The sequence below is a fragment of the Diadema antillarum genome, unplaced genomic scaffold, assembly GCF_040938485.1.
Source record: "Diadema antillarum isolate AM-2024a unplaced genomic scaffold, OU_Dant_1.0 scf00000139, whole genome shotgun sequence".
Classification (NCBI taxonomy): Eukaryota; Metazoa; Echinodermata; class Echinoidea; order Diadematoida; family Diadematidae; genus Diadema; species Diadema antillarum.
Genome location: NW_027271028.1, coordinates 2,566,656 through 2,582,137, shown reverse-complemented (window position 1 = coordinate 2,582,137; position 15,482 = coordinate 2,566,656). Strand labels below are relative to the sequence as shown.

The 15,482-nt window shown below is 36.7% G+C and overlaps 1 protein-coding gene across 1 annotated transcript in view; it reads right to left on the bottom strand.

Moving 5' to 3' along the window:
• Window positions 1-6,432: 6,432 nt before the first annotated feature.
• Window positions 6,433-15,482, bottom strand: part of LOC139721175 (uncharacterized) — a 45,161-nt gene continuing 36,111 nt past the window's right edge. Inside the window, exons 11-15 of the mRNA XM_071632502.1 lie at window positions 9,739-9,936; window positions 9,071-9,279; window positions 8,366-8,552; window positions 7,442-7,537; window positions 6,433-6,570 (exon numbers count right to left, since the gene is read on the bottom strand). Coding sequence (XP_071488603.1) covers window positions 6,433-6,570; window positions 7,442-7,537; window positions 8,366-8,552; window positions 9,071-9,279; window positions 9,739-9,936 — 828 coding nt within the window. The remainder of the gene's footprint in view (window positions 6,571-7,441; window positions 7,538-8,365; window positions 8,553-9,070; window positions 9,280-9,738; window positions 9,937-15,482) is intronic.

Sequence of the window (15,482 nt, the reverse complement as noted above, 5' to 3'; positions counted from 1 at the left end):
CTTTATATGTAAATAGCAAAATCACAGAAGTAAATCAGTGAAAACTGGGGGAAAATTGGACACACAAAGAAAGGTCATGAACTGTTAAAGTTTAGAAAGTAAGGCAAATTGGCAACTACATGTGACTTAGGTGCCGAGCAGTTCTCCAGTCAGTTTGTACACAAAAAGTCATCAAATTTAATTTTCCTCCATAGAAAACAAAAAAATTCTTCAGACCTGTTTTTGATAAATACGATAATAACAAGAGTAATATAATATTATACATTTTTGTATGTCTTTCTCAGCAGGTATATTCTGTAAGTAAAGCCCAAATATGGGAGGAAAATTAGAAATAGTAAAATTTGTATAACGCTACATAACACATTCATTGTAAATGGAATGCCAGTATGACACTACACTAGCTGACCTAGTAACCTTTATATGTGGTCATAGCTTTACCCATTTTTCCATTTTTTTTCCAAGTTCCACAAAGAGTTTGTTTTTGTTTGGCTTGATTCAAATACTCTCATTCAGCATAACTTTCCCTTGACATGGCTACAGTTTACAAACATTGCACAAGTTCCTCTTTCACTCTTCTGTCTTCAGTCTCACATACACAAAAAACAACAAAAATTCAGTCAAAAAGTGAATAGTTACTCTGCATCAAAAGTGGCAAAATGGACACCATAGGGAATTCTACAAGCCACTTGAGATGTGCAGCTTATTTTGTTTCAATTTGTTTGTGATTCTAGCACAATGAAAATTTTAAAAGAAACATTTGCCAGCATATACAATATTTCATATTTGCAAATATACTAAATGGTTATTTCTTTAAAACAAAAGCAGAGCTAATACTGAATTCTGCCATACTTTGTCTGGTGTTTTATCAAATTATCATCTTGCAGTTGTAATTCTAACAAAGTGCAGTTCCACATCATATTCACATTTTAAATTGATTTTTCATGATTCTGCAAAATTTAGAGCAACCAGACATACTGATTTTTGAGAAGGTGATAACATCATCACCTCACAAGTCTCCTATAGAATACCAAAAAATGACGTCATAGCCCTTCATTGCCGGGGAAACTGGTTGTAAATAACCTCACTTAGCCCAAAATATCTTTAAACAGAGGGTTGCTTACCGTGCTTGGAACCAAGTCCAGCCCACTGCCCTAAAGCCTAATTGTGCAAGGCTATCTTGTTTGGAGCCGGCTCTATGCTATGAAAAAAAAAAGGACTGTGACATCATCATTTCGATACTCTATTGCCCTATACATAAATCTCAAGAAATGTCCTCTTGTTAGTACAGGTATGTGTCCTTTGCATCATATTCATGAAGGTTTGCAATAACACAGCAAAGATGACTCTTTTCAAATACCAAGGTATCACTGTCAATTCAATCGCTCAAATGGAGACTACGAACCCGGTGCATAAAACAATGAAAATTTTCCATTTAATTGAAACTCTGTAATCACTGGTAACCATTGGTGATTATGTGGCTCTGACTGGAAGTAGAATAGTGTTGCTATGGTATAGTTGCCATTCATAGCAGAGTTACCATTAGATGCAAAGTTACCATACTTTTATGCATCGGGGCCCAGATGATGTGTCGGCATGGAAACAGTACCAAAATCCCCGCAGAGTATTGCTATTTGAGAAGCACACAAGCATCGCTATTGACTGACCCCTCACAACAGACAACATCTTCTCCTTCCGGGATGGCGCAACATTTATGATACCACATGGTTGTATTTTCCCCACAGAAGACATTTGTGGTTTTGCATATCCTGTCATTAGCTCTTAAAGCCAAGCCTCAGCTCAGACACAAGTTAGGTTCACCATTTGATTACCTTGAAACTGTATGAACAGGATATCACTAATTTTCCTCTCTCAAAGGTTCTGCGTTATTAAAAGCTTGACAAATAGGGTTAATTAGCATTTTGCATGCAACAATTATAATACCGCCATAAATGATGGTAATTTGGGGGCATTACCAGAAAAGGAATTATCAAATATTTCAGAGAAGAAAAACTCCACTGGGTTTCACACTCTGAAATACATGCACTTCAATCAAGCCATATACTTGGATGTGATGAAAATCTTCAGAGAATCTTAAATCAGTAAGAATGGTGCTGTGATTGTCAAATTGCCACAGTTTGCTGCTTGCATATAGACACCGTGGACAACGTACATTACTATGGACTACAATGAATACTGTATAAACAGACCCTGATGAACATGGATGTACTTTCAGCTTGTGTACAAACACTGAATACTCAATGGCAATCTATATCAGTCGGGTTCACGTGTGCTATCACATCTTGAGTTACGTGCTTCATGCACTACACTTCATCTGCACAACACACACTCTGTATCGGCACCTGGTACTGCCTGCAAGTGAAAATTACCATGACAAAAAAGTATAAAATTTCACATGTCTTACTTTTCGATGACATCAGTATTAAGTCAGTTGTTACCACGGTTTGGCCACTGACTTCGGACGGATTTTAGTCTCAGAAAGGACGCAATCCTTTAACCTCTTCAGGATGACACCTTCTGAGAGACCTACAACAAAAATACACTGTAGTCTTGCACCATGCTTATTATGGTTAGCCTACATACAGTTTCCAATAACTATGAAACAATGTTATTGAAAACAGAAAAATGCTTTTGATACAATTCCATGGTTCAAAACTTAATACCTTTAGATAGTCAAAGGGGGCTTCCACATTTTGTAAAAACAAACAAACAAACAAACAAACAAACAAAAAACGCTTGTGAGTCCAAATCAATACTAGCAAAAAACACCAGAACCCAAAATAGGTTGAAATGACCAAAATTGCATATTTTCAAATGTTTTGGAAAAAACAACTGTTTGCAGTAATTTGCAGGTTTTTTTTAATGCAGGGTTACATTATTTTGTCACTGCCTTCACTTCTTCTTGAATGGCACAATGTGCCTGGTTGATAGAGTTTGCTGACTATTACTAGTTACCAGGGGCAAACCATGAGAGGTCACCAACATCGTTCGCCCGCTTTTCTTGTATCTTGACTGAAAAGACTGTCATGGCCCGTGTTTCTTCCCCACAGGCTTCCTGTGGTTTGAAATGATGTTCATCATTACTTCCAATGATACGTCTCTAGTTTATCGCCACACAGGTACATTGGACATTAATGCTTTCCAGCAAGGGAAACAGGGAGATGATATTCTATCTACACAGAAAATCGCCAACGAGGATCACTCAAATTAAACATTCCAAAACTTGGAGATCCCCAGATGGTATGAGCTTTACTCTCTCAAACCAGTATTGTATGTCAAACGAAATCTCTGTAACAATTTCTCAGAAGATGTGACAGAAGGCGCAAGGACCTCTCTCTTTTCATTTCACCTTGTTACATATCAATACTAATCACGAAATGAACCTTTTTTTTATATAGCTCTAGTAATGTACGGTAGTAATTTCTTCAGTACTGGAATAACATGGACTATAGAATATAGCACAAATACATTAACATAAAACAGAACATACTACTGTATAAGCTGTTATTTTTTGCAAATATCGCGACTCACAGTCAGATTGCGAATTTAACAACATGCAACAAATGTCACTATGCCCTCGTGTAATAATGCATAAACGTTAGCGTTGGCGTCAAACGTGAAAACAACAACTCGCGAAAATGTCTGTGACCTCCTCATTGGTAGAAATATCTGTACGCGAAGATAATGGCTTATACAGTACAACTTTTTTGACAATCACAATGCTGAATTTGCAGAGAAAAAAAAAATAACAACTCTAAAAAACATTTAAATACATTTACATAACATACGACATTAAGTGTAACATCTGACCTTTAATGGCCTTCAAGACACATGTCCAATGCTGTCTTTTCGGGCAAAAGCTTTGCGCTCAAAATACGCACATATTCACTGTGTCATTCACATAATTCTGAACCTTGCATCATATACAAAATACACACTTCACAAGAACTACAGTTAGATCTCAGAAAAATTCTGTGTCATTGTCTTCTTAAACATTGGACACTCACTGCAATAATTTCTCTAGCATCTATAAATATAATTTCGCTTGTACAAATACAATGCCAAGATTGTGAAGGCCTAACTATAGACCCAAAATAAAGCGTTTTATGCTCATTGTCACACACATAAGCAAAACTCAGCCTTGCTTTTCATAGTTTTTTTTTTCATGAACCCATCACTTCCAAGGAATGGCCATAGTCTGTAAGGTGATAAGACTTAAGAACTACAATATGCAATCATATCATAATCTGAATTGTAATATAAAATCAAAGACTTATTTTGAGTCTGATCAAAAGTTTAAAAAGCCAGCATTAAAATGTCTGAATACCTATTTTTTTTTTAAAGATACCCTGTTTATTCGGCATGATTACAAAAGATGATAAAAAGTATTGCTATTTCTGTAGGACTGCACTCTGAAATACTTATAGTGGCATACATTGTAATTAAAGTTCAATTACTTCAAATGCTATAAATAATGATTTATTAAACTAAGCATAGCCCTGTAAAGGTTAATGGATAACCTGTGTCAACACTCTACATTGGTGTAACTCTGATTTATGTTTCCTTAGAAGAGCGCCACCTACAGTTCAAACAAGCCCACTAGTTTTCTTGAAAAACTTGGCAACCGCATTGTTCTGGATGCCTACAACTCCAAGTTTACTGGGTCTGATGACCCTGATTTGCCAAAAAGTGTTACTTCGTATATCCAGTGTCACCTGATCTTCAAATCTATTTTGTAGCGAAGTTACACATTGATACCTGAACAGTTTTTCTAGATTAATTACTGAATACATTGAGCACCACAAGCGTGAAGCAAACTGCACTCGCATTGCTGATAACTCAGAAATATTACACTTACTTTATCTATTTTTTTTTTTTTTGCTAAGTATACTAAGATTTTGCAAGTTCATGATATGACTGACTGCTGCTTCAGTGTATCAAAACTAGTCATCAATAGTTTTGTTTTGTGTCTTTTAATTTAAGCTTAAGCATCGAACCATGCAAAATTAGTGAGATTTTCCACGTGTTGTGTGGATGAGTGATAAGTAAATTGTGCATGTGGGTAAAGCTTCGCTTTGAGTGATGCACAAAACAAATGATCACAAAGTGATGAAATATATTAAGATGATAGAAATTTGAACATTAAGAAGAATTGTTCATGGCATTTTTGTAAACAATGCATACACCAGTATTGTGCTTCATAACATTTGTCAGTAACTTAATGTCTTCACTTGGTTCAATCTAGCTCACAGAACATTAATGCCATTTTTTTGATCATGGATGCACTTTCATGTCTGAAAGTATTGATCTTACCTACTGTATCTGTGTTCACTAGCTTTGATCGCCCACAATGCAAATTTGATGTCACATTTACCTGTAGTCCATACTATTTCATCCTAGGTCTCATAATCTTAAAAAAAATAGTATTTCAATGATATCATCTATCATTCTAGTTGAATATGAATGTACATTTTCCTTCTATACACATATTTTTCGAACAATTGCAATGATCCATATTAGCTATTACTGTAACAGGAGAGAACTTGTTCAGTATGGCTGTATGGTAGATAGTTCACCATTCACACCATTTCTCCATACTTCATAACAAGTGTCTCCAAATCTCTAAAAAGTACTGAAATAAAACCAAAAAAAAAAATTACACACATCAGAGAGATCATATCTCTTGATCTTAACATTCTGCTACCTACACTATCAAGAACTATTCACCCTGGAATTTACCTCCCATTTGATGACATCAGAGTCAGCACAGCCGAACTATTCCATGATATCGATCCTACAACGTTGGTCTTGAATATTTTATACAATCTCAAACTACAGAGACATACCGATAAATACAGAGGTTTGCTTGTCTGTATGTTTGTTTTGTTGTTGTTTTACAGCTCCTCTGCTGACAAAGCTCCACATGTCACTTTGCTTGACCATAATGTAATATTCATTTGCATGCTACCTTTGCAGGAAAAGGACAAAAAAAAGTTGACATCAGTATGTCGACTGCTGCAACTCCACACACTATGACTCATCTAGTTCACACATGTTTTGGTGCAAAAACAAAAAAACTTACCTTTACTATAAAAATACTCTGTCTCATACATCATTTGTGGTATATACATATAGACAGAGAGAGAGATGGACGGATACAAAAGATAGATGTACTGATTGACTGCTTGATTGATTGATTGACTGACTGACTGGTTGATTGATTGATTGATTGATTGATTGATTGATTGATTGATTGATTGATTGATTGATTGATTGATTGATTGATTGATTGATTGATTGATTGATTGACTGATTGATTGACAGATAGACAGAGGGAGAGGGAAGGGGAACAGAAGGAGACAGAGAAAGAAAGGGTGGAATCACAGCCACAGAACATTTAAAGTCAGTTCACATTTATTTCTTGCCCCCTTTGCCCACGTTCTTGGTGGCTGGGCCTAGGGCCACCTGCCGGGCGTTGGACCCAAACTGCAAGGTGCTGATGGTCTCCGATATGTTGTTCACATCGGGACTTGTGTTCACAAAGAGGCAGGCCTGTGAGAAGAGCAAACGCAGATGTACATTAGATCAGATAACAAAAGATAGAGAAGGAAACAAACTGTCTATGATTGAGGGAACACTTGGATGGCCAGTACACACGTGGTACAGTAATGAAAGACAACTATGGAGGTTACGTTCTTCAGTTTTTCCTGTTTTCTAAACGTGTGTCTTACAGGTGTATGAGCTTTTGATAGTGCGAAGTGGGATAGGGAAACTTGAAAATAAACACAACTTGACAAAAGAGGATAGATATGTATGCTAATCCTACGATTTATTCACAGGCGTACACTTCACGTAGAAAACCACAAGCATGAAAAAATAGTGTTTTACTGTTACTGCAATATGCCTCAAACCCCACAACCTGAGAGATGGCTCTGAAATAGCATAGCATAAACAATGCAAAAATATTGACATTAGTTAACAAATTATCATTCAATAACAGTAATAACAAATTCAAGGCAAAGTCAGGGTACGACTGCCGCTCTAAGAATTTTGTCAGAAATTCTTTGATAAGATCTGGGGCCCGTTGCATAAAAGTTACAATTATGGTAACTCTGCCATCCAATGGTAACTCCCATGGAATTCTTGATTTTGATTGGCTGTTGAGTATTGTTGCCATGGTAGTTACCATTGGATGGCAAAGTTACCATGATTGTAACTTTTATGCAACGGGCCACTGGCAAAATATCTTTTTTTTCTCTTTCCTCTCTAAATTTAGCACCCTAGCCCCATTCTTTGGTAGAATGATCCCACCGAAAAAGGAAGAGCAAGCTCTGCCAATAACTATTACCATGAAAAGTTGAAATTCTGATGTAACCTACTTGTGTTGTATGTGTGATGGGCAAGTTTGTTTGTTTGTGATTACCTTGGCATCTCCACTAAGTGAAGGCTGCAAAAGATGAGTGAGCTTGGAGTTCCTGTAAGGTACGTGCAAGGCACCTGTCCTGAGCCCCGTGAAAACCTGTGTGTACAAATTGACAAATTGCTGCATAAAATCTTACGCAATAACCATGCAGCTGCCACCAGCTACTGTACACAGTACTGCAAGAAGATGGAGCACTGAAAACTACGGAGAAGAGTCTGTCACACATGCTTATGTACACACACATGTGCAAGGTATTAAAGGTAAAACGCTTTTCAGTCATAGCTGGATTCTGGAGTGAGAACAGATTTTAAAGGTGGTGTTAGTGAAGAGAAGGGGAAGGCAGGAATATGTAACAAAAAGGTCACCAGACATGGATTTTTAGTTAAAGGGATGGAATAACTTTGGTTAAGATGGTGATTCAGGTTTTTATTTTTGCGGGAAAATTATAAACCACTCTTATGAAATATTATAGAGCATATAATTCTTAGAGGTACTGAAAGTTTATTTGTTTAAAATTGGTTTAGAAATGGGTGTGATATGCAAAAACAAAGCAAAACAAAGTGATCCTAATAAAAAGTGGGTCCAACTTTTTGTTAAGACCACTTTGTTGTTGGATATCTCAGCCATTTAAAAACTGATTTCCATCAAATAAACTTTTAGTTGCTTCAGAATTGCATGCTCTTTAAAATTTCACATACATGTAAGTGGTTTCTAATTACCTTTAAAAAAAGAGAAAAAAACCTGATCCCCATCTCAACCAATACTATACATCCCTTTAAGGGGGGTTGTGAAGGAGCAGACTTTAAGCCATAAAAAGATGCATAACTCGATTCAAATGGACTCTCCCAACCTATCTAAATAAAGTAAAGAAAGCAGTCCCACACACTCTGAAAAAGTGTGTACTGAGAAAAGAGGCTCTCTAACCTGGCCAAGAGAGGTGAGTGACTTGTTGATTGCAGCAGCCTCTACCAGCGTCTGGCCAGTGGCACCGGTCTTGGCAATCCGCTCCGACCCCGCCAGATCGACCAGCGTCAAGGAGCCGTAGCTCGTGGCGTTTGACACCTTGTCCGTTCCCTCCACCGTCAGCAGCAGCAGCAAATGCGACCGAGAACTGCAAGAAAACCAATGATTAGGGCTTATATTAGTGTGAAATTTTTGGTGTTGCATACCAAAATACATGAGTTCTTGCCACAAACCTTGAATTATTCATGGGGGGGGGGGGGACTGAAAGGGTAAGGGAACTAGCAGAATGCCAATTCAAATTCCAATTCAGTTCAATTCAATTCAAATTTTATTTCATTTTTTGAAAAGACCATAGACATTTCATGTCTTTTTGGTAACAGAGAATAAGCTTTCATAATCAACTGAGAAGAGTACATTAATTTACAGTAATTATCATTATGTTTTCATGAAAACTGAAGCGATGAAAATGAAATAACAATACGCAAACTTTGAAAAATGGACGGACCCACTAAAAAGACAAAGCTTGCAGAATGATATAGCTTGGCAAATATGTCCTAGAGCTAAGGGCATGAGTGCTAATTGAGTTGTGAGGTTACCTCAATAAATAGTAAACACACACACAGAAATATATGAGTGAGACACCACAGTGATGACAGGAACTGATACCTGGTGGAGTTCATCTTTGTGGCTGCCACAGAGCGGTTGGAGTCACCCATCTCCATGATGGTGGTGATGTCCTCCTCCGTGGCCACCAGCTTCTCTGTCAGGCCTTGGAGGAAGAGCCGCTTGCCCTGCATCTTGATGTCCAGCGATGCCTTGCTCTCCGCGGTCAGCAGGTCCTGCACCTGCTCATTGTAGACCTCGATCATAGCAACCTGCATGGCAATAGAGACCGCATTAATCATTCCGGTAGAGTCATTTATATTTAACAGAACCCTCATGTATTCCATCGTGAAAAATTCAGAGAATGAAGCATGCAATGCACTGATCTGAGGATGACATGAGGGTTCTCACGGGAAATCTTAACATTGATGTGAGTGAGAATTAGAGAGGAATGACAAAACACGACCAAGATTGATGAGGAGCATGTAGAATAATACTGAGCGGTGGAAGGAAATAATTCTGCACAAATTTGGTGTCAAAAGTATTGTTTCTGCTGCAGTTTACATGTACATAAAAGCATAAGCTATTAAGTTATTTTTGTTGTTTGTTTGTTTGTTGCTTTTTTCCCCCAGATTCAATCATTGCATATTTACATGCAAAATTAAGCTACACATGGGGGGGGGGGGGGAGGCATTGAATTAAGCTGGAGGGTAGATGAAAGGAACAATTACCTTCAATACATAATCAACTTGTTCACGCTCCCCACAGATATGGAGCAACTCCCTGATGGCCCGCACATTGACCCCTGGGTTGTCCTTGGGGCCCATCATGGTGAAGGTCTTTCCGGATCCTGTTTGGCCATAAGCCATGATGCACACGTTGTAGCCATCCACACAGGATGTGATGGTGGGCATGGCTTCAGCAAAGACCTGAGGGGGAAGAGGGTAGCATGCCAACATACACTTTATCTGTGTGTGTGTGTTGGTGGTGGGGGGGGGGGGGGGGGAGGTGCTGTAACTTAACTCAACCAGAAGCAGTATGGACTCCCTCGCCTGGTCAGCACTGCAAATGTTCAGCAACCCTTGTAACTTGATTCATTTCAGGGCACTAAATGCTGAGTGGACTACAGTTTATGTCACTGCCGTTGAGCCGAGAAATGCAGTCTAAAGATAACCTGAAAAAAAGTTGGGAGGCCTTGCAGCAAAATGGCCAAAATTCACACAGCCGATGAGGACGGACTGATTTTGCTACGACACAAATTTCCCATAGATGCCTACCCGAGTATACTAAGGACTCGGTCCTCAACGGGTTAAGGTCAGGAGATGATTTGGAAGGGAACCGAGTTTTCTACTAATAATTAAAGTCTCTCAAAATAGCCACTCGATCACATCTTTCACAAATTTCACAGATGTGTAACTTCCAATTCCCCACCAGCAAGATTTTCAATTGTTCAAGACATCTTTATTACAGTGTACAAGTCCACTGCTTGCTCAAGTTGGCTTCAATGTTAAGAGAAAAATCACACAAACATATTGGAGCAAGCATTATGAAAATTGGATCAAAAGCAAAACTTTTGATGATCAATTAATGATCAATTATTTTAATGATCAATTATTTTAATGATCAATTATTTTTTGATACATTATTAATGTTGATAAGAGGTGAAACAATAAGTTATATGAGTTATAAGAAAAAATTGGAAAAGAATAAGGAAAAGCAATTAGAAAAAGATATAATTGAGTTAGAAGGATTGTTGTTAATACAACAAGATGAAGAATTTATTTTAGAGGAATTAAAAGAAAAGAGAGAATGTTTGGATAAAATTAGACAGGAAAAAGTGAATAGTATATTATGTTTTAGATCGAAAATTAAATGGATGGAATTTGGTGAAAAGCCTTCAATATATTTTTTGAATTTGGAAAAGGGTAATGTTATAGATAAGCAAATTTTACAATTGGTGGATGAAAATGGAAAGATATTAAATCAGCAACAGGAAATATTAGAGGAAGTAGCAAATTTTTATAGTTTATTATATAAGAAGCAAAATGTTGAAGATATGGATTTACAAGAAATTTTAGAAGGTCAAGATATTCCAAGGTTAAACGAAACACTTAGATTGTCTTTAGAAGGCCCTTTGCAAATAGAAGAATTGGATCAAATGTTGAAAAATATGAAAAATAATAAGTCACCTGGAATGGATGGATTTACTGTAGAATTTTTTAGAGTATTTTGGGAAGATTTGAGGTTTTTAGTGTTGAGATCATTGAATTATGCATATACAGAGGAAAATATGTCTTTTTCTCAAAAATTGGGTGTTCTAACTTTGATTCCTAAAGAAGATAAAGATAAGTATTATTTGAAAAATTGGCGACCAATTTCTTTGTTGAATGTAGTTTATAAATTAGCATCGGGATGTATTGCGAATCGAATTAAGAAGGTTTTGTCTTTTGTGATAAGTGAAAACCAGAAAGGGTTTTTATCAGGTAGATTTATTGGAGAGAATATTCGCCGTTTATATGATTTGATTTTGTATACAGATGTCAAAGATATTCCAGCATTATTATTATTGATTGATTTTGAAAAAGCTTTCGATTCAATCTCTCATGAGTTTATAACAAAAGTGATGTCATTTTTCAATTTCGGTCCCTCAATAATTTCTTGGATAAATATCTTATATGCTGATGCTTTTTCGTCTGCTCAGATTAATGGGTTTTTTTACTGAGAGATTTAAGATAGAAAGAGGTTGCAGGCAAGGCGACCCTCTTTCTCCATATATATTTTTGTTGTGCAGTGAAATATTAAATTTGATGATTTCTGGACCTAATTCATTTGAAGGGATAAAAATAGATAATATGTTTCATAGAATAGTTCAATATGCGGATGATACACTGTTGACATTAAATGGTACAGAGAAGGATTTATTTATAGCAATGAATATTATAGACAGATTTGCAAATATATCTGGTTTAAAAATCAATGAAAATAAAACAAAAGTAATATGGATAGGGAAATGTAAGAATAAAGAAGATAGAATGTTGCCTGAAAGGAATTTTCATTGGGTGTATGAAGGAGGTTTTAAGTATATGGGTATACATTTTTTTGTTCATTTAGAGAGAACTGTTCAGTATAATTATTATGACAAAATGGAAGTGATTAGGAAACAAATGAACTCTTGGCGTAAACGCTCTTTAACAGTGCTTGGTAGAATTGTAGTTATTAAGTCACTGTTGTTATCAAAATTGAATTATTTGTTTTTGTCTTTGCCAAGTCCTAAAGGTAATTTTTTGAATGAGATAAATGATATGTTTTATAGTTTTATATGGGAAAGGAAGCCGGATAAAATAAACAGAATTCAAATGTCTCAGACATATGCACAAGGTGGAGTGAAAATGATAAATATTTACACACAGGTTACAGCACTGAAAATATCATGGATTAGGCGATTGTTATTTACAACGGATAAATGGTCAAAAAAATTATTGAGTATATTTTTACCCCGTACCCATCAATTAGATATGAGTCTCGGAAATGATTTTTTCTTTGAACAAGCCTTACATACGTGTAATCCCTTTTGGAAAGAAGTATTCACAGCTTACGGCGAATTACTTTCGGTTTATTGTAATAATTTTCAGTGTCAACCTTTGTGGAAAAATAATAAGATTACTATAGGAAATGCGTCGGTTTTTAAACGAAAGTGGTATCAAAAAGGAATTCGTTTTGTTAATGATTTGTTAGATGAAGAAGGAAATGTATTATCATTTACTGCCTTTAAGAGGAAATATGATGTTGACGTTAATTTTTTAGATTATTTTGGAATATGTCATGCGGTTAAAAAAGCAGGTTGTGATAGAAGTATGAATAATATGGAAAAGTTTTGTCAACCAATTATACCCGATATTTTACAATTGGTTATAAAACATTCTAAAGGATGTTCACATATTTATGCTGTTTTGTTAAAGAATAGAAATAATGTATATCAATGTAAAGGATTTTTAAAATGGCGACAATTGATACAACTTGAAGAAAAGAAATGGCAATCTTTTTCGTTGGCCCCGTTTAAGAGCACGGAAGATGTTAGTTTACGATGGTTTCAGTTTAAAATAGTTAATAGAATTTTATATACAAATAAGATGTTGAATAGAATTGGATTGGTTGAAAGAAGTGAATGTTCATTCTGTAATGTGAATGTTGAGACTTTAATACATTTTTTTAGTGAGTGTCAATATGTTGATAGATTGTGGGTTAAAGTAAGAGAATGGATTAATATGAACACGGGGTTAGAAATAACATTTACGACGGAAAATAAATTATTTGGTTTTGGGGGTATTAACAATTCGGCATTGAATTGTATTACCATGCTTGTGAGATATGAAATTTATGTTTGTAAAATAAGAAAAATAATACCTCGTTTTGATTTATGTAAATATAGTATAAGGGAATATCATGATAGAGAGAAATTTATCGCAAGAAATAATCATAAGTTGCAAGTGTTTCAGAAAAAATGGTGTCTTTTTAGACACCTTTTTTCTTGATGTATATTGTATTGAATTCGAAAAAAAAGCATGATGTTATTTGAAATATGATGTAATATGTGTATAGATGAAAGAGAATAATAAATATCCCAGTGAGGGAAAAAAAAAAGTAAAAAAAAATAATTGACGACGAACACAAGTCATTAAAACTAAAAAAAAAAAAGCTAAAAAAAAAAAAAAAAAAAACTTACTGAACTTTACAATTTTAGCAGCTACATTGTATTAATATGCAAATCTACTGAGGTAATGGTGTCATGGCTTTACAAGTCTCCCTTTGATCTGTAATGGAGTCTTTGATATACTTTCTTTTTAACAATGACATCAACAAATGCAAAACATGTATCCTCTGTTTGAAATATTTGTTGTGACACTTCAATGTAGCAATGATGAATTTTTGGGGGAAGTGTTGCAGTAGCAACATATCTACTAAAGCCTGACTCTAAAGATATTTTTGCATATACAAACTTAAGAATGGATCTGAGGTTAGGACACTATCAAGTCAGCTAATCTGCACATGTGGTTGCAACATATATCACTGCTCAGTTAACATGTGAGAATCCACAAAATTCTTTATTGCACATCCAATTTTGATGAAACCTTTGTCACTTGTTAAATTTGATTTCAGTGTATTCATCACAGCAAATTTTCATCAGTGCCATTGCAATCATTGTCACTGTCATGATCCACATTGCTTTATGTGCTGTCTCTATCAGTAACTAGATATATCGCTACGGCTACTGATATGCCTCCGCCATAATGCATGGTTCTCCTAATAGGTCTATATAGACCGGGGGCCCAGAAGATTTATTCAGCTGAAAAGGGTCACACTTTTTAATGGTCTCATCATATATGGATGTGTCCAAGGGTCAATAAAATGAATTGCTGGCAAGTCACATCCTGTACCGTAAGCCTAGGGACCACAAAAAGGGACCCCGAAAAATGGATTTATTCAGCCGAAGGGGGTCACGGACAAAAGTTGGTGGATATTGTTCCTTTGGGTGTACTTACAATGTATCATGAAAACAGCAATGCCAGCTATTTTATCCTGTACGGGGCCCCAGACAGTAGCCCCAAAGGGCCCCACAAATATGGTATTATTCAGCTGAAAAGGGTCACGGCTGATTTCTTTTGCAATGGAAGTAGTTCCCATCAGAGATATCCAAAACACCAATGCCAGCTATTTTATCCTGTACGGGGCCCCAGACAGTAGCCCCAAAGGGCCCCACCCCCTATAGGCCTACGTACAAACACACACAAACATTGATTTTATTCAGTTGAAAAGAGTCACGGCTAATTTCTTTTGCAATTGAAGTAGTTCCCATCGGAGATATCCAAAACACCAATACCAGCTACTTTATCCTGTACGGGGCCCCAGACAGTAGCCCCAAAGTGCCCCGGCACCCCCATAGGCCATACGTACAAACACACACAAACATTGATTTCATTCGTGCAGCTGAGAAGAGTCACGGTTAAATTCATTTGCAATGGAAGGAGTACCCATCAGAGATATCAAAAACACCAAAGTCAGCTATGTTATCCAGTACGGGGCCCCGGACAGTAGCCCCAAAGGAGCTCCCCCCCCCCCCCCCCACACACACACACATTAGTTTCATTCAGCTGAAAAGTGTCACGGCTAATTCTTTTGCAATGGAAGTAGTACCCATCAGAGATATCCAAAATACCAAAGCCAGCTATTTTATCCTGCACGGGGCCCCAGTCAGTAGCCCCAAATTGCTCCCTCCTCCCCCCCCCCCCCCCCCCCACACACACACACACATTGATTTTATTCAGCTGAAAAGGGTCATGGCTACTTTCTTTTGCAATTGGAAGTAGTAGGCATACTCATCAGAGATATTCAAAACACTAAAGCCAGTTATTTTATCCTGTACGGGGCCCAGACAGTAGCCCCGAAGTGCACCCCCCCCCCCAACACACACACACAC